This window comes from Pongo pygmaeus, chromosome 19 (genome assembly GCF_028885625.2).
Source record: "Pongo pygmaeus isolate AG05252 chromosome 19, NHGRI_mPonPyg2-v2.0_pri, whole genome shotgun sequence".
In the NCBI taxonomy this organism is placed as follows: domain Eukaryota; kingdom Metazoa; phylum Chordata; class Mammalia; order Primates; family Hominidae; genus Pongo; species Pongo pygmaeus.
The window spans coordinates 11222512-11245002 of NC_072392.2; the positions used below are offsets into that span (position 1 = coordinate 11222512).

The 22491-nt window shown below is 46.3% G+C and overlaps 1 protein-coding gene across 2 annotated transcripts in view; it reads left to right on the forward strand.

Annotated features, from left to right (window-relative positions):
• SHISA6 (shisa family member 6) overlaps positions 1–22491 on the forward strand; it is a 320490-nt gene that overhangs the window by 10393 nt on the left and 287606 nt on the right. For both annotated transcript variants that reach the window (XM_054456244.2, XM_054456245.2), the window contains exon 3: positions 11715–11875. In XM_054456244.2, coding sequence (XP_054312219.2) covers positions 11715–11875 — 161 coding nt within the window. The remainder of the gene's footprint in view (positions 1–11714; positions 11876–22491) is intronic.

Consider the following 22491-nt stretch of genomic DNA (forward strand, 5'->3'; position numbering starts at 1 on the left):
TGCATCCTCCCATCACCCCGTCTGAGTGTAGGGTCCCATGTTGTAGATGAGGAAACCGACTCAGAGAGGCTTAGTAACTTGCCCAAGCTCACACAGCTAGTACATTGCTGGTGCCCTTCTCTCTCTGAAGTCAGTAGAACAGTTGGGTCTCACCTTCCTGAATGTAATGGAGTCAGTGATACTCAGTTTACTGAAGAAAGCAAAGACCTACCTTCCCATTCCCTGGGACTGGTTATCATAGTGAAAGACTGGGAAGATAAATGACCTACCTATGAGGGCTCTGTGGAACCAGAACGGCGGCCCCCACTTAGATTGCATGCAGGCAGCAAGATCCTCAGGGCAGTGAAAGACCTCTCTTTCAGAAATATATGATATTGGCTGAGGATAGCAAAGGCAATGCAAAGAAAATATAAAACAAAACAAAACACCCTGATTTTAATTGAGAAAAAAAAAACTTGACAATATTGAAAGAACCCCTGGGCAATTCTGCACGAATCAGTGGAGAGCAGTGACGGGAGCTTGGGTAAGGGGCACTGGAGAAGAGAGGCAATTTGGGAGGCAGTGTGGACCTAGGGATATTTCTAGTTTTAATTACTGAGATGTAGAGCTCACAAACAGCTCCATTTATCACAACTCTCCCACACTGCCTCATTTCTAACATCTAGCATTGTGCATACAAGACACAGCACTTTAGCCAACTTGCTTCTGCTGTTCCCTGTTCTAGTTTTATTCCTTCCCTATTTCCATCTTTGTGGCTGTGCTTCCTAATGACTCAGGCTTTCCCTGTGATTCACTGTTTCTGGTTCTCTCAAGTCCCCTGTCCTGAAGGGCACGTGGAAAGGAAGGAATCCTGGGACACTCTAATAGCCTGTGTTTTACTCTCCAGCTCCCAACCTGCCACACGCCTCAAGGTCCGGTTGTCACAGGGCGGCGAGCAGCAGCTGGACTCACATTCCCTGGTGTGCAGCTCTTGCCAGGGGCACCTGAGCAGGAAACTCACCTCTGCTTGAGGGTGTGTGAAAATGTATCTCACTAGTCTTCCGCAGGAACCCAGCGTTCTCGCTCTGTTTTCATCCTTCTTGTCCCTGCTTGTCTCATGCCTACTCCTTGTTAGAAGAGCAGGAGAACACTTGGATCCTCCTTGCCTAAAGCCCCTGTCCCTCTCTCCAGATCTATGGACGCAGGAGCCCCAGTGAGACTCTGGGTGGCTAGAACCTTGGCCCCATTCCCCAGTGTTTGGGAGAAGAGTCGCTGCTTTCTGCAGTCTTCGCAAACACTCTCATTATTCCTTGCTTTTTTGGCATTTGGTCTCGTGTACTGTTCCCATTAGCTTCGGCATTAAAGTCTCATTACTCAGGACATCTGTCCTCTGGACATATTCGTTGTTCCCTTAGCCAAATGTCCTCTTCTGGGAAGCGTGTTTTCCACCCAAACAGCCACTTCTGTCTTCCTTCTCCCTTGCTGTTTTAGTGGGAGGAATTTGAATTCTGAAAGGCTTGGCGGAGGGAGGGGGTGGCTGTCAATTTGAAGTGGCATCTGAGAGTCCCTTCCAGAGCCCATCCATCCCCTCCTTTCTGAGGTCCTGAGAATATGGATCTTTGCTAGGAGTCAGGCAGGTTGGTGGCCAAACACCATAGTAGCAAAGAAGGGAGTCGCCAGGGTAGTTTTTCTCCCTCAGTCCTAGATCAGGCTCAGATACAATCACTAGAGAATTCTGACCTCAGTCACTGCTGTTGGACGGCTTTGACTGAAGGTGAGACTCCTCTTAACCCATCTCCCTGCAGCCACAGGGCATGTGGCCGGCTCAAAAGCTGAGGCTGCTCCAGAACTTGGGGAAGAATCTGGATTCCAACTTCCCTGTTGGACTCATAGTTAGCTGTTTCTGACTTTTTGCTGCATCTTGAGAAATTTGCCTGAAGTTTCCCAGGAATGGTGTCCCATAGTCTTGGGAGACTGTTTATGCAATGGGAAATATCAGTGCGTTTCAATGCTCAGATAATCAACAGCCAGCTTCTTACCCACCCTCAAGCATTCGCAAAGAAGAATATCGGGCTTTTGAGCCGAGGATCTCTTACATCTCTCCCTTGCTTTTAAGTCACATCATTAAAATGTTTCTTCGTGTTACTTTCGGTGTTCTGTCCACTGCTGCATGTTCTCCATCTGTCCTTGTTTTGATTCCTGTTCACTTCTGTCGAGCTGTGTTCCTTCTCCCCCTCCCTCCGACTTGCCTTCTTGAACTTGTCCTGCCATAACTTCATTAAGCCGCATTGATTTAGATGCCACTAATTCAAAATTTATCCAAATTGGACCTGGGCAAGGTTTTTTTTTTTCTTCTCTGTCTGATAAAAATCTGTGATGAACAGATTAATAGCTCAAACAAGACTGCAGAGATTTCGCAGGGGACATATACCATGGAGAAGATTAGATTGTTTACAGGCAGACCCTTAGTAGACAATTGGCATGTTAATTACAAATCATTCTTATCTATTCAGTGAAGTAGCTCTTCGAAGATCAATTTTATTTTATTTTTTAGTTGAGTTTGAAATCCTGCATTGGTCCGGGAAGCAGTAAAAATGCATTCCCTTTAAAGTGTTTTGGAATTTTCATGTCTGTTTCATTGATAGGGATTAGCCTGCCCTTATTTCTACTGAATTGGTGATGCTTGACTGAAAGCTGCTTCAAATCTCCTTTTCAGTTCCCTCTGGGGTTTCCTGCTAATTTTCCCTCTCCTTGTTTCTTTTCTTTTTCTATTTCCCTGAGTTTTTAGAGTCCAAATCTCTGTCTTTCGGCTTTGAGAATTTATGTTATAGACTTTGCCACATCCTTGTGCTCGCTTTTCTGCTTCTTGCTACAGTCATGACCAGCTGGGCCTGAGAGGTTATGGATCTGGAGGCAGACTTTGGAAAACTTGTCTGGACTTCGAGCCCTGCCTTGGCTCTCTCTATGGTTCTCTCTCAGTGGCCTAAGGACTCTTGCTCATGAATCACCGTTCCCAACACCACTGTTTGGATTGAGGAGACAGCGTCACACCTACTGCAGGAAGTGGTAGGAGGCCCTTAGCCAGCAGCCCTGCTCCTTATAGAAAAGAACTTTGACTTCCTTCTCTTAGTCTGCCTATGTGGCTCTCAAGGGACATCTAGCAAAGCCTTCTTTCACCTTTGGAGGTTGTCATCCATCTTTCCCTGCCTTAGAGCATTTCCTGGGAGCTGAGCTACGAGACAGAATAATCCCAACTCTGTCACTTTCTGTCTTGATGACCTTGGGTGAGTCCCTTGGCCCCTCTGCTGTGGGATGTGAGCTATAATGTTGTGGAGGTGTGTTCTTCTTTGGCCCATTCTGCCCTCAGCACACCTGAAAGATACATGCTGACACAGTCCACATCTGTTCTTACAGGTTCAACAGCTCTGGGATGTGGGAGGAGATGTATTTTCCTTGCATACGCCACTCAGATAAGAATGTTGTCTGCAAGTGGCCTCATGAGGATGCTGCTTTTAGCATCTTCAACTCATAGGATCTCTTGGTGGCAGAGGACTTATGAGGCATTTTAGTGACTCTCCCTTTTGGCACCACCTTCCCTTCCTCTCATGCACAGCAAGTGGCCACCCATGCATCTAGGGCTGGGCTGCCCCTACCTGTGGAGGCAGCTGGTCTATTATTAGGATGCAATTCTAGTTGATTCTCATGGGGAGCCAAAATTACTTCTTTGGCCTGAGATCCACTTCCTGGAGCAACTCAGAAGGAGTGTATCCTTTCTTTTGCAGGATGGCAAAACATCTTTTTGAAGATGGCATTCAAGGCCCACATTCAGTCTTCCCTTCTCCCGAATAAATAAGCACTCCTAGTTAAGAGTCTGTCCTCATGGGACGTGGGTTCAACTTCACACTAGGGCAGAGGCTGTCCACCCAGAAATGGGATTATAATTCTATGGTAAAACCCCAAAGGAGATTTCCAAGAGCAACATGTGGATCTCAGTAATTCAGATGTGACTTAAAGATCTGGTTTCTTCTGGGAAGTTCCTTGGTCTGCAGCCCTACACAGCAGCTTTGCTTTGTGGCAGGGATCCATCTCCCACACCACTATGTCAACAGGACAGGAGTGTTTGCCTGTTTTGTTTACACCTGTATTCTAGTGCCTAGAGTAGTGCCTGGCACAGAGTAGGTGCTTAAGAAATATAACTGAATGACTGGCTGAATACATGAGTTAAAGTCAGTAGGAATTAAAGTGGTCTTTTTTGTGTACCCTGCCCTTCTGATATTTGCATTAGTGTGAAGATCCTTGAGTAGGGAAATGACAATAATGTTTCTAATTATTTTAAAGAAGGAAGAGAAAAATGGGGAAAGGGAGGGAGGAGGGAGGAAAGAAGGAAAGAAAAGGAAGAAAGAAAAAGAGAGAAAGGGAGAAAGAATAAATAACTGAATCTTTTACAGAAAGGGTTGCCCTGGCCAGTTTGATCTGTTTGCCCTTCTGTGCCCCATTTGACTTCTGATTTCTTTTGCTCACACTGTGAATACCTTCGTTTGCGGTGGGGCTTCATCTGGATACTTCTTTGCAGGCTAGTGGAAGCAAATCCATGGTGACCTGGTGGGAAGGAACAGACTCTCTTTGCATTTGGCTGTCAAAGTCCAAGTTCAGAGTTCAGCAGAAACGGGTGTGTGGTCATATGGATTTCCATCCTTAGGCCTGAGTGGGAAATATGGGGCATGGGTGGTCCCTTCCAGGATGACCCACAGTCACAGCTGTGCCGTGTGGCTCCCCCACCACACCAAGAGTGTTGCCAGTTTGGCATAACTGCACCGGTCCTCTAAGACTCCCCTCTTCTGCCTATGCTTTTGTTGCGGTCCTATAGGCTGAGCTGATGTAGATATTAGGAGGTCGTAGACATACGGATTTATCTATTACTCAAATATTTATGTAGTGCTTAATAGGTGCCAGGCTCCTTGTAAGCCTTGTAAGCACTTTACAACTATTACATCATTTAATCTTTATGATAACCCTAAGAGGCAGACATTATTTTTTGCCTCATTATTTTGGCCTTATTTTTTCAACAAGGTCACAGAGCTACAGGACACTTAAGTAGCTTGCTAACAACCACCAAGTGGCCAGCATTCCAACTTGGGCTTTCTGGCTTGGGAATCTCAGCTGTGCTGCGTACATGTTGCCTCACCTCCAGGTTTAGGTCTGAGCCCATTGCAAATAAAGAAAACAAGACCAGCCGGGCACGGTGGCTCACGCCTGTAGTCTCAGCACTGTGGGAGGCCGAGGTGGGCGGATCACCTGAGGTCAGGAGTTCGAGACCAGCCTGGCCAACATAGTAAAACCCCATCTCTACTAAACATACAAAAAGTAGCTGGGCGTGGTGACAGGGGCCTTTAATCCCAGCTACTCGGGAAGCTGAGGCAGGAGAATCACTTGAACCAAGGAGGCGGAGGTTGCAGTGAACTGAGATCACACCGCTGCACTCCAGTCTGGGTAACAGAGCGAGACTCTATCTCAAAAAACAAAACAAAACAACAACGCCAACAATCACAAGAATCGTAATGGCAGCAGCAGCAGCCCATTTGCACCTTGTACACAGGTATAGTTATGAACTCATCTGTCCCCTGGTTGACCATGTGGCCCTGCTACCAAATCTTGGTAGCATTTTTTGGTTTCCCAGCTTCCAATAATAATAGGTGCACCTGACACATCCACGTTTTTAACGAATTCTCAAACAATCCAAGTATTTCTGAAAAGTCTGGGTTTGATATTGACGCCACCACATTTCTCAGGCCTGGGGGAATTTTCATATGATTAATGTAAGGAATGGAGTGTGTGAAGATGATGCTGTTAGGATTGAATTGGGCCCCCAGGGGATGCACATCTACTCTCTACCTGGCTCCCGGCTGGCCTAGCGACAGCGCCAGGACAGGCACCCACTGGGATGGAGAAACTCGCTTGGCTTGCCTGAAAAACAAAACAGGCAGGCCGTGCCTTCCCTCACTGAGTCCTGCGACGTTTATTGGCCATGATGAATTTCAATTGTGCTGGGGACAACTCAGACCTGCAGAACAGCTCAATGCAGATGCACAGACATTGTTAACACAACAAATGAGATCTCCACAGCCATTCTGAGCCTCTCTGTATGAGGAGAGCAGTCTTGTGCACACACAAAGCCAGCAGCTGTGTTTTTCAAGTGGACTCTGAGAGAACCGGTAATAGGGAAAACTAAATTAAGCCGTTCTCCTTGGTCCATGTTTATTAAAAATACATTCACTTCAATTGTCCTGGCTACGTGTTTTTATATGAACAGTTCCATTTCCTAGACTGTCTACATGTTACTTAGGTTTTCATCTGTGAAGAGAACTAAAGATTACACTGATGGACCTCTCGTGAAGAGCCTTGAATTCTATAAAAAAATTAATTATATTCAGTATACTTTACTTAATTAGGCAGGAATGCTTTTAGAAAGTTCTTCAAAAACAAGAGTGTTCTCATTAGTCCTTAGGAATACGAACATTAACCAGAATAGCTTATTCACGGAATAGTTCATCTATTTGGCCTTTTATCATACTTATCCAACAGCACCAATTTCTTCCTACCATCCCGAAAAGAGAAAGGGCATGATTAGGGCTCTAAACTATCCAGTTTGCCTTGCATTTGGCACAGAATAACTTACTGAATAATAGCTGAGTTTGTTTTCTCCTTTCCACAGCATTTAGACAGCTCAGAAAACCAGAGACGTGGCAGAGGCTGAAGGTTTGTTTCCATTGCACCACTTCAGTGAGCAGCAGTATTCATGGGGTCCTCATGGAGGGCATGTTGATTGAGATTTAAAAGAATTACCAGGTGAACTAAGGGGCTCTAGGTTCTCCCACTTAATTTGGGGGAACCTAAGTTTGACCATCTGTTCAGTGAATGAAGATTGGAACAAAAAAAAATCCAAGTTTTCATTTTGATGCTCTTTCATCATATTTGTTTTAAAATTTGAAAACTTCATGAAGTCCAGGGACAACTGGGTAGTTCCTACCAGACTACTGGGAAGAGCTTGGAGGAACAGGGCCCTCACTTCCCACTGGCCTTATGCAAAGGAGGGGTCTGGTGAAGTATATTGGTGTTCTAGTCAGGATTTCATTTGGCAAAAAAGATGGCTGCTAAAATAGTGTAAAAGGTTGTAGAGCTGTTGATGTGAATGACACACTAAGGTGAAGAGCACTGAGCAGTTCAGCCACAGCTGAGTTCTTAGGTCTGGGTAGATCTGATGCCCCAACGATTAAACACTCTGTAACATCTTGTGTTCAGGGACCATTACAGGGACATAGTAGGTGAAGAAGACAAATGTGACTAAGTGAATGGATGGATGGATGGAGTGTTGGATGGAGGGATGAAGTCTTCAATGATGGATGGAGTGTTTTATGGATTGATGGATAGAGTGTTGGATGGATGGATGAGGGGATGAATTGGGGGGGATGGGTATAATTTTGGATAGATAGGAGGTGGCTGGATGGATGGGATATGGGATGGAAAGAGGGAGGGAAGGATGAATGGCGGGAGGGAGAGATGGGTGGCTAGATGGATGGATAATCCAGTGGTATACAGTCAGCCCCTGTAGTTTAACCTACCTATGTTTGGAATATGAATTCAGCACTTACTAACTGTGTGACCTTGGGTAACATACATAACCTCTAAAAGTTTTAATTTTCTTAACAACGAAATAGGGCTACCCATGGCACATCCCTTGTAAGAGCATTCTGAGAAATATGAGATCCAATGCATGTAAGAGCCAGTGTCTGGGACATAGTAATCACTCAATAAATGATAGTCTTTAATATCTCAAGCAGACAAGACTGAGGCAAAGTTATGAACAAGGTTTTGTTTATTTTTCTGTTGTCAAGGGAAATCACCTGCCATTTTAAGAACTAGTTCATATCCTGAATGTAGGTGGCGACACGTTAACATGTTGACTGGGCTTGGTCCCTGCAGGTGTTGAGATAACTAAGCACTTAGGGAAATTCAGATACACTTTCATTTCCTCGGGACCACTGACAACAATAACCAAAGTTTTAAGCAAATACATAATTGGTATCAAACTGAATCACTCATTTACTACTTGTTTCTCCATGCCCAAATATTAACTGGCATTTGCTGAATTAGCCGACTCAGCTGGAGGAACCAGGAGGACTCATTAAAGCTGATGATTTGTAGGAAGTGAAACGTATGTAAGAGGCAGTCCCAGTGAACAGAAGGATGCCCGGGCTCAAGTCAGAAGCCTTGGAGTTAAATCCCTGTTCCAATATGTTTTAGTACTGGAATTAGCCTGAACCTCAGTTCCTTGTTAAAAATTGTGGTGATAATAGCTGCAAACATCACAGGGATAAGATGGAAATCACATGAGACAAGGCAGGTGAATGCATCGAGAAATTATTAAGTGCTATCCAAATGTAAGATGATACTTTTGCTATTCAGGTGATTAATACACAATACCAGGTACTGAAGAAAGCTTAAGTTTCCTGGCCTGATCACAATGACTGTTTTCCCTGATCAGATTTGCTGCCTGATTAATTTACTCTCCCCTGCTCGCCACACACCCGAGAAAGCCAAGAAATACACAGACAGAAGGGAGCATCAAACCTAGGCAATAATCCAGATAATTCAGGCAAAAGAATTCTTTTGTTTGATATATCGGATATTGCAGCAAAAGGGGCTCGCTGTGGGTGGGGGAGGGTTGGAAGGAGCATACTACTAAGGTGACTCTTCAGATTCCTAAATCAGACACATCTGTTGTCCACATGGGGGGTGACAGGGCCCTGCTGACAGCCTGTCCTGTCCCGAGTCCCTCACTTGGCTGTCTCTGTGTCTCTCTCTGTCTGACTCTTTCCCTCTGAGTGTCTGTCTCTGACCCCCTTTCCCTGTCTCTTCTGAATCGCATTTTATCTCTGGATTTCCCTTTGGTTCTCTGTGGCTTACTCTCCCTCTTGCTCTTCCTACCTGCTTGCCTGTCCCTCGGACTCTGCCTCCTCTCCTCTTTCTGTCTGCTGGTGCCTGTCACTTTTGCTAACTCTCTTCTCTGAACCTTCCCTGCTCTCTCTTGCTTGGGGTTTCAGACCCCCTTTCACTCTCCGTCTGTCTCTTTGGCTCCATCTCCCATTTCTCTCCTCTCTCCACCTGTTTTCTCTCCTCTCTTTCTCTCTGGACCTCTGCCCCCTGCCCTCCCTTTCTCTCCCTCTCTGTTTGCCACTGTCTCCCTCTCCCTGTTCTCTCAGATGCTGGAAGCTGCTGCCCACTCTTTTGCAAAATCTGCTGTGCTGTTCCTCAGTGACCAATTTTCTTTCCTACGGTTAGAAAGTAGCTCAGGCCTTAACCCATTTCCTCCGGCGTATTCAAATTAATTAGGTGAGACCAGAATCTCACATTTCAGAACTAGAATAATATTTATTGAGCACCCTGGAGAGAAGGGGATGGAAGATGGAGAGGAACCAGAGCAAGGAGGGGGGTCACCAATGGAGGGAGGGGGAGGGGGAGTAGGCAGAGGGACTCACTCTTAAGGCCATGTGGTCTGGGAATGAGGGCTGCCTTCCTAGTTGCCAGAGGGTACTGGGAAAAGAAGGATCCTGGAGAATGGTCACACCTGGGTGTGGGACCAGGAGCATTTCCTTAGCTGCCATGCACTTTACAACATGTGGCAGGGTTCCCATCCTTAGGTAGCCTGTCAGGCAGCCCTTGTTTGAGAAACACCTTTTGCTGCACACCCCTCTCTCTTGACTGTGCTGACCAGCTCAGTGCAGCCCACTGGGCATCAGGAGCCCTCTCCCAGAAGAAGATACATCGCATAGCACAAGCTGCTTTCTTCTTTTCTCGCATGACCTGGAGATAGCCCCTGGTAACCACAGTTCTGCTTTCTGTCTTTACGGATTTACCTAACTGGGTATGTTATAGAAGCATGGTCTTTTATGGTGTGCTTCTTTCACTTAGCATGATGTTTTCAAGGTCCATCCACGTGATAGCAGGTATCAGTATGCCTTTTTTAAATGACTGAATAATATTCCATTGTGTGAATAGACCACATTTTGTTTTTCCTTTCAGCAGTTGATGGACTTTTGGGTTGTATCTACCCTTTGGCTGTTATTAATACTGCTGCTATGAACCTTTGTACACAAGTTTAATGCAACATATATTTTTCATTGTTCTTGGGAATACCTAGGAGTAGATTTGCTGGGCCATATGTTAATTCTGCGTTTAAGGAACATTGCAGTTTTGAGGAGCTGCTAAACTGTTTACCAAAGGGATTGCAGGGTTTTCCATTTCCACCAGTAGTGTATGAAGGCTCCAATTTCTCTGCCTCCTTGCCAACATTTGGCATTATGTGGCTTTTTGGTTATAGCTATCCTAGTGTGTATGAAAGGGTATCTCAGTGTGATTTACAGTTTTGGGACTAATATCTAGGTATATAATCCATTTTGAGTTAGTTTTTTATACGGTGTGAGGTGAGGCTCCAACTTCCTTCCTTTTCATGTGGCGATCCAGTTGTCTCAGGACCATTTTGTGAAGAAACTATTCTTTCCCCCACGATTTACTCAGATGCATTTTTAAACTGCTGCAGTTGTCACTTTTCATGGGGGCAGAGTGTTGGAGCTGGACTCCTGGTAAGAGGGAAGCCTTGGGGTGGGCAGGGCCCCACCCCTCAGAGATACCCCTCGAGAAGATGGAAGAGTCTTTGCCTGGTATGTGCAAAATGGGAGTGCATTGAGGACTGGGGACCTGGCTCTGGAGTGACAGTATCCAGGTGTAGTCTCTTGTGGCTGTCCACACTCATCTGTTTCCCATTGCCAGTGGGTATCTCACATGTCACACCCACAGAGGGCATCCTGTTTGAAAGCAAATAGGAAAGCGATTCCCCCTAAATTATGAGCCCCTAGATGGCAGGAATTGGGTCCCATTGATCTGTGTCTCTTCAATGACTGATGCATGTTGAGTCGTCAGTCAGTGCATATTTAGTTGTGGAAGCCAGGCGCTGAGTTAACAAAAGTTGCTTTCTCTGAGTAACTGGACCCCTTGAGGGGGGCGGGTCCCTCCTGCTATGGCAGAGTCTCTGCCCGTCTCTCTTTCTTCCTGTGTATTTTTCCCCTGTGTTTGTGATTGCTCCCTCCTCTAAACTCCAGTTGTCTTCACTGTCTGCACCATCCACGTGTTTTGATTTTTATCTTTTCATCTCTATGTCCTGTCTTTGCAGCTCAATCACACCCTTCCTTGATAGCAGGAGCTGTGTGTTGTACTTATTTGGGTCTCCAGTATGTAGTACATGATACTCAGTGTGTGGTTTTGGATGATGAAGTGGTCCCCTGATATTAGTGACCTGCTGCTGAATTTGAGGCCGATGGTTTCAGCCCTTCACCATAGTGGCATTCCACTGGCCAGCTGCTATAGATACCTGCCTGGCATAGGTGGATATTTGGGGAGCCAGTATTTTGAAAGGGCTCAGAGTTTACTGATATGAAACGAATTAAAGAAAGAAACCATAGTCCCAGCCTTTTAGTCTGTACCTCCAGGCATGGTAACCTTTACCCTGTGTCCCCCCCTGAGACCAACACCAGATGTAGCTGACTATTGAGAGCTGAATGCTGTCTGTCTCTCTCCCTGCATCTCTGTAAATCAAAGGGCATATGAAAGTAAGCCAACTCCCCTCATGGTTGTGCACACCTGCTCAGTGAATCTCATTATGTGATCTCCTCCTTGTTTAGGGCTCTGGCTGACATCTTAAGACAACAGGGACCAATCCCCATAGCACACTGTGAAAGAGAAACTATCTCGGCTATCGATACCTCTCCCAAAGAGAACACGCCGGTCAGATCGTCCTCCAAAAACCACTACACTCCTGTGCGTACGGCCAAGCAGACTCCAGGTAAGTAACAGCTGGGCACCTGGATTCTTTGCTGAGGCTGGTGAGAGGTTTCAGGATGTTTCTGCTCTGGTGGGGCAGGTTGTGGACCATGATGGTGTGATGAGGGACTCTCTCATGGACAGGCAGGCTTGCAAAAGATTTTTGGGACTCTCTCCCTGGGGTGAGTTTGGAATGGGCAAGACTGCTGCCGGTCAGTGTCTGGGCTGGTTGAGGACTGACAATTTCAGGCACTTGTGACCTAGTGAGTGGCTGGTATAATTCTCTTACCGGAAAAGGAGCTTGCATCATCCATAGCAGGGTATGGCCATCCATTCACCCACGTGGTGGGAAATTTTAGGCTGAGTAGGATGCTAGATATGTGACAAGAAATTACTGTACCCCATTGTAGAGCCTGCTCAACTACTGGGATCTCAAAGAGCTCCTTCCTGAGGGTGAGAATTAACATCTATATTTTTGAGTGACCTTTTCCTGTGCTCTGTAGATTCCCTGGATGTATGATGAGTTGCCATAAAATAACAATATGCCTTTTACTTTTTGTACTTATCATAGCTATAACTGTGAAGAAAATGGCAGGGCTTATTTTCCTTGTCTTACGGGTCAATATATGAAGCTCAAGGAAATTTAGTAACTTGAAAAAGGTCACTGAGATGTTAATAATAATTAAAAAATCAGTAATAACAGTAATATAACCTAAATATTTATTAGAATCTTGTTCTGTGCCAAGAGTCATGCTGAGCCTTTTACATATATTTTCTTATTTATTCTCCACAGCAGTCTTAGAAGTACTTATATTATCCCCATTTTGTGTGAGGAATGGAAAGGTTAAGTAACTTTCCCAAGGTCACATGATTAGTAAGAGAGAAAAACAAGGTTCAAGCCAAGGCAAATACTTAACAACAGTAAGAACTAGGAAACCGTGATATCCTTACCCAGTTAAGGGTATGAATCCAAAATATCTGAGTGGACAGTCTCCTTACAAGTACAGCTTGGGAAGTCATCTCTTGTGGTGAGTGTTTCCAGATAGCCTCTTACTGGTACTAATCCTAGTCCCAGAGAAAGCTTTTACTTTGATGCTTGGATCTGAAATCTGCACATCTATTACTCTACAGTTTTCAGAGAATGGGCAATGTGATCTGAACTAAACCTGCAATAAGGACATATAACCACTAGGTGGCAGTGGGTGTGATCAAATCCAAACTATAGCAAAGGTGCTGATGAGATCAAATTTATTTTCCATTCATTCTTTAATTTTCTTAAATTTATTACGTCAGAAACCTAATATTTGCTTTTAAAATAGCATTCTTAAATCTTTTGAGAACCTAATAAAAGAGGATGACACTCCCTCCTGAAAAATACAAATACATATACATATTCATATTCAGTCAACAGTTTGTGTATGATTTAGGGGAATTAATAGATTCATCCAAAGTTAAAAACCTCTGCTGTAAAGGTAAAGATGAGGGCTCCACCTTTGCAAAATGTCTAAGATGCATTTTCAGCTTTAATACCATAGATCCTTAAAACATAAGCAATAGAAGGAATCTTGGCAAAAACTTCTGGACCAGTGGTCATCTACATGGCAGCATTTTAGAATCACCTGAGGAGGTCTTAAAATTGCTGATGCCTGGGCTCCACAGAATCACTAGAATTTCTAGGGATGGTGTTGGCATCACATTAGTGTTTTAAACAATCTCCCCAAGGTGATTCTAACATGCGTGTAGTGGTGAGAATCACTGGTTCTGAAGGATTCCTTCATTTTTTGAGTGAAGACACTGAAAACCTAAGCCAGTGGTTCTCAAACTTGGCTGCACATTGGAACCAACTGGGAATCTTTAAAAATTAAGGATGCCTGGGCCCCACCCCCAGAGACTGACTGAATTGATGTGGAAGTGTGGCCTGAGAATGGAGGTGGGTGGGGGCTGGTGGCTAACACTTCCCAGGTGATTCTAATGTGGAGCTAAGTTTGAGAGTCACTGGGCTGTGGGAGTTGCATAGAGGCACCATTGTAACTAATCCTTTTTGTCATTGATCACTGTTGAACCCAACACTGGTATTATCACCACCTTTGAGTAGTGTATTTTGATTTTTCCAAGGATTCATCCTTTGAAGTCAGTCTCCACCAGAACCTTGTTGTGACTCTGAAACTTCAGGTCACTCTGGCATCAAAAGCACCCCTGGTTGTTTATCTTCCCCTCTCTCTGTTCGGGTTTTCTTTGTCTCATTCTCAGGCGAGCTAGTTCCCCACTGCTGAATACAGACTGATTAGGTGGACAGTCTGGATTTGCCCTTAAATACCCTTCACAGGGCAGGAAGATTTGTCATTTCTTCTGGTTTCTATATACCTCGTCTCTTCTAGTGAGCTGAGAAGGAAAGCTTCCAGTTACATGATTCACTTCTATGTTTCAAGAAATTCTCAAATTTCTCAAATTGGAACTCTTCACTTTGCGCTTAGAGATGGGAATAGTATCCTGGCCCAGAAAGCATTCTCAGTTGTGGTGCTTAAATTTAAAAGCAATTTCATCACAAGCCGCAGCTTCTACAGATTATAATGGACACAATGCTTTTCCAAGCAGTTGATATCCTTTGCCACAAAATATTGCAGTTTGAGCAGAAGTTGAACAGAACTTTGCGTAAGTGTTCAAAGTGGAAATTTACTGTAATTTTGCCACTCATCAAATCAACAAACCATCAATTGTAGGAGTATGGTAGTAAGTTTTTAGGGGGCTGTTAAGGGAGATATCCAGCAACACCAACAGGCATCAGAGCATATGAGTAGCTTTGCTACTCAAGATGATGTTGGTGGGTCAGCCACATCAGCATCACCTGAGAGCTTGTGGGAAATGCAGAATCCCAGACTCTACCTCTCCTCCTGAGTTAGAACGTGTAATTTGGTGAAATCGCTTAGCAATTAGAGTTTGAGAAGCACCGGGAAAGCTTGAGCATTGAAGTATGTTCCTGAGTTTGCTTTTTGGCCCTGTCTCTTACTATGTATGTGATCTTGGGCAAGATTCTTTGTCTTTCCAAGTTTCTTTGTCTGCTGTTGAAGCCAATTGTACCTGTAGGTCAGAGTTGTTTTAATGGTATAATCAGTTGAACCAAGTAAAGCACTTAAGACAGGTCCCCATACATAGCAAACGCTGACTGTTAGCCATGACCAGGCTATGGAGGCACATCCACAGCTCATGGAAAATGAATCAAATGAATGAAAGAACCAAAGGTAATGCATTGGTGTCCTTAGACCAGGCAGGGCCCATGGGGTTGTGTCTGGGATGAAGGTCCCTGGACTCAAGCCTTCCTGTGGTTGGCTCCTGTCTGAGGCACATCCTCTGGGGATGAAAGTAATTTGTGGGGCTTGGTCAGGGTTTTGGACACTGAAAGCACAAGCTTGGTTGGTTTGGGATGTGGGTTGAGAGTCCTGCAGTAATAATGAAAACAATAATAACACAAGTACCATAGATTGAGAACTTACTATGTATTGGGTACTCTGCCAGGCACTTTATGCATAATAGTGAATGGATCCTGTGATATTTCTTAAATGTGAAAGTTTCTAATCCCACATTAGCAGGAAAATCCTGTCCCCTTCTATAAGAGCCTTTTACCCCAACTCTTCCAGGAAGCACCTTTCCAACTTTAAAGATTGCCCCATAAGGAACGCTTGGTTTGAATGTAAAAAACCAGTAATCCCTGCTTTAATCCCTTACCCGTCAAATCTGGCTGCCTGCAGACCCTTGCTACTCAAAGTGTGGTTCATGGACCAGCAGCAACTGCATTCCATTGGAACTTGTTAGAAATGCAGAATCTTGGGCTCTTCCTCAAACCTACTGAATCTGAAGCTGCATTTTAACAAGATCCTCAGAGGATTTGTACACATGATAAAGTTGAAGAAGACCTCTTTTAGCTCAGTGATTATCAGCCCTTGTCACACATTGGAGTTGCGTGGGGAATTCTGAAAATACCAATGCCTGCCCCCATCCCAAAGATTCTACTTTACTTGGTCTATAGTAGGACCTGGCATTGATATTAAAAAAGAAACAAACAAAAACAAACTTCCACATGGTTCTCCTGTCCAGAAAACTTTGAGAACTGAGCTCTTAAAGTTTTGAGGGAACTGGAGGAAAGCTGTCAAATAAGGAAAAGATTCTTTGAAGATTATTGAATGTAGGTTCACATCAAGATCTGCAAGATGGAGACTGGCTAGGCAGAGTGAGTGTGGCTGTTGTAACCAGTCCTCTCCTTAATGGGTGGGGCCAAAGGGAGTGGAAGATTCAGACTTATCTGAGAGAGGGAGGGGGTCAGTATGGAGCTTTGAATGGAGACCCCTGGGCAAAAGCAGGCACAAGTAGAAATAAAAAGATTGTTTAGGGGACCAAGTGAAGTCATGAAGAGATGCACTATCCCTAGCATTGCAGTTCTGAGTCCAGCACCTTAGAGGCTTGCCGTGGGCTTGCTTTTCATAGATGGGGAGCAGGAGAGACCTAGCATGTTTGCCTGACCTCACCCCCTCCTAAAGAGCCTGTCCTGGGACCTCTGGGGAGAGTGGGGTGCCCATTCCTGGCAGTAGCAATGAAATCATGTGCTGAGGTTACAGAATGTTGATGTCCAACTTCACTTTATCAAGAGTGACATCATCTGGAGACAATAAAAAAATTCATGCCCATCTACGTACCACTGTGAGTTGTATGAAAGAACAGCCAGTCATCCTGCCTGTTGTCAAAGCCATATCCATTAATGGCAGACAAAGGGAGCCAAGGGTCATGACTCTCTAAGCTTCATGGAGACCCAGAATGGAGGCTGCACAGGTGGCAGAGGAGCACTCTGCCACAGTCCTGCATGCCCTGGTTCCCATCCCCTCACGCCTCTCTGACCTCAACCCCTACTACCTTCTGCTTCCCTCCCAGGCTGCAGACACACTAGTCTTCTTCAGACACACTGCTTCTTCTCATGCTGTTTGTATTCTTGCATTGAGATATTCCCCCCTTTCTGTTTCTGTAGCCCCAAATTTTCTAGCACTAGGTATTTGTTTTGTGGAATCTGTTACTCAAGCAGCACTGTTTTGGAGAGGCCTTTCCTAACCTTCTCTGTTACCATCTCCGGCTTTACTTTTCTCAGAGCACTTACATCATCTAACATCATACATTTGTCGGTTCATGTGTTTATTATCTGTCACCATCAGAATTTAAGCCCCAGGTACACAAGGGTTTATCTTCCTATCATCATGGTATCCTAGGACCAAGAACATCACTTGGAAAATCCTAGTTGCTCAAGAGCTGTTTGTTCAGGGAATGATGAAAGATGACATAGTCCTTTACTTGGATGGGCGTAGGATCCAAGCACAGATACTGGTTATGCAGCCGCTGCATGCTGAAGAACTCCCTTCAAGACTGCATGCCGTGTAGTAGCCCTCTCTGTAAAGTAAGTATGGTGTCCATCACTTGCATAACCCATAGGCTGGTCACCAGCCAGCTGGTTGAGCCAGAAGGTCCTGGTATCCAGTGCCTAGTTTTTTTTTTGTTTTTTTTTTTTAATGGAGTCTTGTTCTGTTGCCCAGGCTGGAGTGCACTCGTGCGATCTCAGCCTGCTGCAACCTCCACCTCCAGGATTCAAGTGCTTCTCCTGCCTCAGCCTCCCAAGTAGCTGGGACTACAGGAGCCCACCACCACACCCAGCTAATCTTTGCATTTTTAGTAGACCAGGTTTCACCATGTTGGCCAGGGTGATCTCAATCTGTTGACCTCATGATCCACCTGCCTCGGCCTCCCAAAGTGCTGGGATTACAGGCATGAACCACCATGCCTGGCCTGCCCAGGCTTCTTACCAAGCCCTGCGGCCCCTCTCCTCCTATCTGGGGCTGACCCAGAACTCCATGGGTCAGCGCAGCCAGGGACTGGGAGCTTCGCTTCCATGGCTGGGCTCAGAGGGACTATCACCCAGGGTGCCCTTCCAGTTCTTTCCACCCTGCTAAGAAAGTGTGGGTGCCTTGGAAGCCCAGGCAGCCTAGAGAGTCCCTGTTCCCAGAAAACCTGGGCCATGCAGCTGAACTGGGAAACTTCTTGTCAGTCTCAGCTTCTCATAGGAAGTAGGGCTTTTCTTTTCTCAGTCATCCCCAAAGAAACAGAACTGTTGTTCTAGAGGAGTCTGAGATGATAGCCTCATAAAGTTTCAGAGCTCTATGGAGATGGTGAGATTACCTGCCAGAATTATGCTTGGCCTGTGAGGAAACTGAGGCACACAGGGGTCACTTAAGTGGGAGGTGACATAAATATAGATATAAAGCAATTGAAGCACATCTGACACAAGAGCAAGACAATTTTAAGTCTTCACTCTCCAATATATTGGTTCCTAGCCACATGTGGCTGTTGAGCACTAATTGTTAAAATTAATTTTACCTATTTATTTTTATTTGGTAAGTTTTTATGTTTTTAGAGACAGAGTCTTGCTCTGTCATCCAGGCTGGAGTGCAGTGGTGCAATCTCAGCTCACTGCAACCTCCACCTCCTGGGTTCAAGAGATTCTCCTGCCTCAGTCTCCTGAGTAGCTGGGATTACAGGTGCACATCACCACGCCCAGCTAATTTTTGTATTTTTAATAGAGACGGGGTTTCACCATGTTGGTCAGGCTAGTCTCGAACTCCTGAGCTCGTGAGCTGCCCGCCTTCGCTTCCCAAAGTGCTGGGATTACAGGCGTGAACCGCTGTGCTCGGTGAGGAGTGTATTTAAGTGTGATGATCTGATTTGTATTTTCTGATTGCCAAGTAGTGGACAGCACAGGTTAATGAGAGAACTTTCTATGACTTTCTCTGACTTCTCTTTCCACAGGAAGACACCCTCCTATAGAGGGGGCGAGGTGATGCAGAAAGAGCTTGTAGGTTTCACAGTAAGACAAACCAAAGACCAAATTGCCCCTTGGTTTGTACAGCCTGGACCTTAGTCCAGGGCTCTTAAATAGGAGTTGGCAAACGTTTTCCAGAAAGGGACGGATCGTCAATATTTTAGGCTCTGCAGGCCGTAAGATCTCTGTGGCAACTACCCAGTTCTGCCCTTGAAGCACAAGAGCAGCCATAGATGATAAGTAAATGAATGGATGTGTGTTTTCATAAAATTTGGACGTATGTTTCCATAAAATGTCATTTACAGTAGCAGGTAACGGGCAGGGTTTGGCCTGTGGGCTCTAGTTTGTCAGCCCGTCTCTGAAAGTCCCAGCCATCTTCCATGCGGTGTTTCCTTCCACGTGGAATGTGACTAGAGACATGTCCTTCTCTGGGATCCCGTAGGGGAATAGATGGCAAACACAGAGCTGTGAGCCCAGGAGGTGTCCTGACAATGTCAGGTCCCATTCCCCTCTTTCCCTCCCTGAGGCTCTAGCCAAGGTATTGCTTGATTCTGATTTAATAGCTGGTTGAACCAGGGCTCATGAGACCTGATGAATGAATCATGTTGCAGTGGGGCCCAGGGTCTCCAGGGTGCAAATGGAGAGGCAGCAGGTGTAGACGACTGTTTTGCAAAGCTCGGCTGTCAGGGAGAGAAGAGGCGGGAAGGGTGTGAAACAGGGTGTGCTCATCCTATGTGAGGGGTGAAGGGTGGGGGGAAACATGAAAACACGCCCATGCTGGAGGAAGAGAGCTGGTAGAGAAGGGTATGGAGGGGAGGGGTGCAGGAAGGGAGAGACCCGGGCAGGCCTTGGTTCTCCTCAGCCCTGACCTTCTCAGTGGCTTTTTTCTATCACTTAGGTGATGAGGTTGAAAGCATGGTTATTAAATGTATAAGTGACACATCACTGGGAGGGATGGTCAGCACCCCTCAGATGATGACAAACTCGGGATTCAACATGTCTTGCATGGCGCAGATACCCCAAGTTCCATTTTATTTATTTATTTTTTATTTTGAGATGGAGTTTCACTCTCGTCACTCAGGCTGGAGTGCAGTGGCGTGATCTCAGCTAACTGCAATCTCTGCCTCCCAGGTTTAAGCGGTTCTCCTGCCTCAGCCTCCCGAGTAGCTGGAATTACAGATGCCCGCCACCACGCCTGGCTATCTTTTTTTTTTTTTTTTTTTTTTTTTGGATTTTTAGCAGAGATGGGGTTTCACCATGTTGGCCAGACTGGTCTCAAACTCCTGACCTCAGGTGATCTGCCTGCTTCAGCCTCCCAAAGTGCTGGGATTATAGGCGTGAGCCACCATGCCCGGCCCCATTTTCCATTTAACAAGACCCCCTCTGCTGGGCAAAGCTCACTTTTCCTTCTGTGCCTGGGACCCCATCTGTTCCTGGTCTACAGAATCTTGCTCCCTGGACTTCTACCCTTCCCCTCCTGCGCCCTTCTCTAGCAGCTCTGCTCCTCCAGCCTGGGGATGTGTTCAGCCTCTTTATGCTCACGTAGGATGAGCCCACCCTCCGTTTCACACTCTTCCTGTCTCTTCTCTCCCTGACAGCCGAACTTTGCAAAACACTTATCTACACCTGCTGTCTCTCCGTCAGCTCCGCTTACCTCCTCCTCAGCCCATCTCCTCTGCTCCACTACCAGGCAACCTCCTTCCCAGTTTTGGAGGGTTCTGGGAACAGCTTCTTTTTTGGCTCTGCCATCAGAAACCCTGCTGCTCCTTCCATGGACACCAAAGCTCTGCCCACTCAAACACATTTGGGTCCTTATGGGGACGCACTCTCTGTCTTCTACAGCTCCCCAGCAATGCTCTGCTCTTTGCTCGGTCTGGAATGTTCTCTTTTCATTCACTTTCCCTCAGCCTAGGCTGCTCTTCCTTATCTCCCAGGCCGCCGCGTGGCTCTCACTTCCCTGGCTCCCTGCCTGGGGGCGTTTCTCCACTGGTCCTTGGTGGCACCCTGGGGTCCTCTGTCCTTGCAGAGAGGCAGTGGAGCGGGCTGACTAGGACTGTTGGCCCCAGTTTGGAACCCCGCTCTGCCTTCACTAGCTGGAAGTAGGGCTTGATCACTTTACTTAACCTTCTTTGCCTCAGTTTCCTGATCTGTAAACTGGGTATAAACTCTCCTACTTGTGTTGTTGTGAAGATTGACTTAACCACCTCTGGGCTATCTGGTTTCTCTAAGGTGTGTCTGGTATCAGCATAGCTCACCTGACAATCTCCAATCCCTGGCTCAGAGCCTGGCATACTCAAGCTGTCCAGTAAATACTCACAAAGTGACTAGCATGATGCAAACCCCGTATTTGGGTCAGAAGTCCCAGTAAGTCCCATGAGGAACAGTAGGTCATATGAGAGAGTCACGAGGGTTTAGGATGAAAGAACAGAGCAAGTTGAGAGCTCTGGAAACAGCTCTGTCTTTAGACTGCTTGAAACAACCTGGAATCCAGATCCAAGGTGGTAGCATGCCAGCTGTTTTCATGGCTGGAGTGTGATGCCTGAGTTCCTGTGTCCTGTTGTAGACACTCGTGCCCCTGGCCTGCCAGAGAGGGTGAAAGGGCGATACGGCTCCCGGGAAAGCTGGAGAACCCTGTTCCTCAAATCATATTAGCAACTAACGGTACTTTTAAAATGCTTTCCATGGACTGACCTAATTCTTGTAACAAGCCCATGAGGCAGGCACCATTATAATGCCCACTGCATAGATGAGGAAACAGGTTCAATGGGCATTAGAAGCTTATCCACAGCCAGGAGGGGGTGCTGACTGGTCTGGGCTCTAAACACAGACCCTAGAGCTCAAGCCCTGAGGTCAAACTGACCAGAGGTGCAGACAGGGCCCCGGGAGCCCCCTCCAGCTACGTGAATCCTGTTCTGAAGCCGTGTGTCTACACTTCTCATTTGTCCCAGTGCATGGATCTAGGGCCGTGGGGAGGACACCAGAGGAGGCCACTGCTTGCTCAGCACAAGGGCAGGCGTTCTCCTGATGTGAGCCCCTCTGCTTCAGGTCGGACCACCTTGCCATGCAACGAGCTGCTCACTCCGTGATGATTTTAAGCAAAGGAGAGGAGCAACTTGGGCATTTCCAGCTTGAGAGGAAGGCTGGCCTAGCAACTTCCAAGGTCCTACTTTTCGTGTGTCATAATAGAAACAGTAGCTGGGATTTGTTGAGGGCTGACTGTCCAGGCCCTGGGCTAGGAGCCTTCGTTGTCATAATCCTCATGTAGGCACTGTCCCCCTCCCAGTAGATAGGAGGCTACAGTGACATGGAGTGATGGGCAGCCTGCCCGCAGGCGCACGGCTTGTCGATGTCAGGGTGTGGGTCTGACCTAGGCAGCCCAGTATCCAGGACTCACTGTCTCACTGGCTGCACTTCTCTTGGGATTCTATGACCCAGGGTCAGAGCTCAGGCGAAACTTATGGCCAAATCACCATTCTATTCTCAGTGCCAGGCTTGTCCTGCGAGGAAGCGTTAATTCATCATTTTATGCCGTTCAGAAAGGGAGTGCTAAGCACCTGTGTTCTCATCCTGGAAGATAAGTGGCCTTTCTCAGCATAGGATTGCCTTAAGGACAGGTGTGCCCAGAAGCAAAGCTTTCCAGAAGCCAGAGGAGCTGCCCTCGTGATGATGGGACCAGCTGTGCCCAACTTGTCCCACCCTTAGGGCTTCGTCCTGCCTGGTTGCTGCACAGGCTTGGCCAGAAAGGACCCATCCCCTGCTCCTCCCATCAAGGAGGCAGCCCGAGTTGG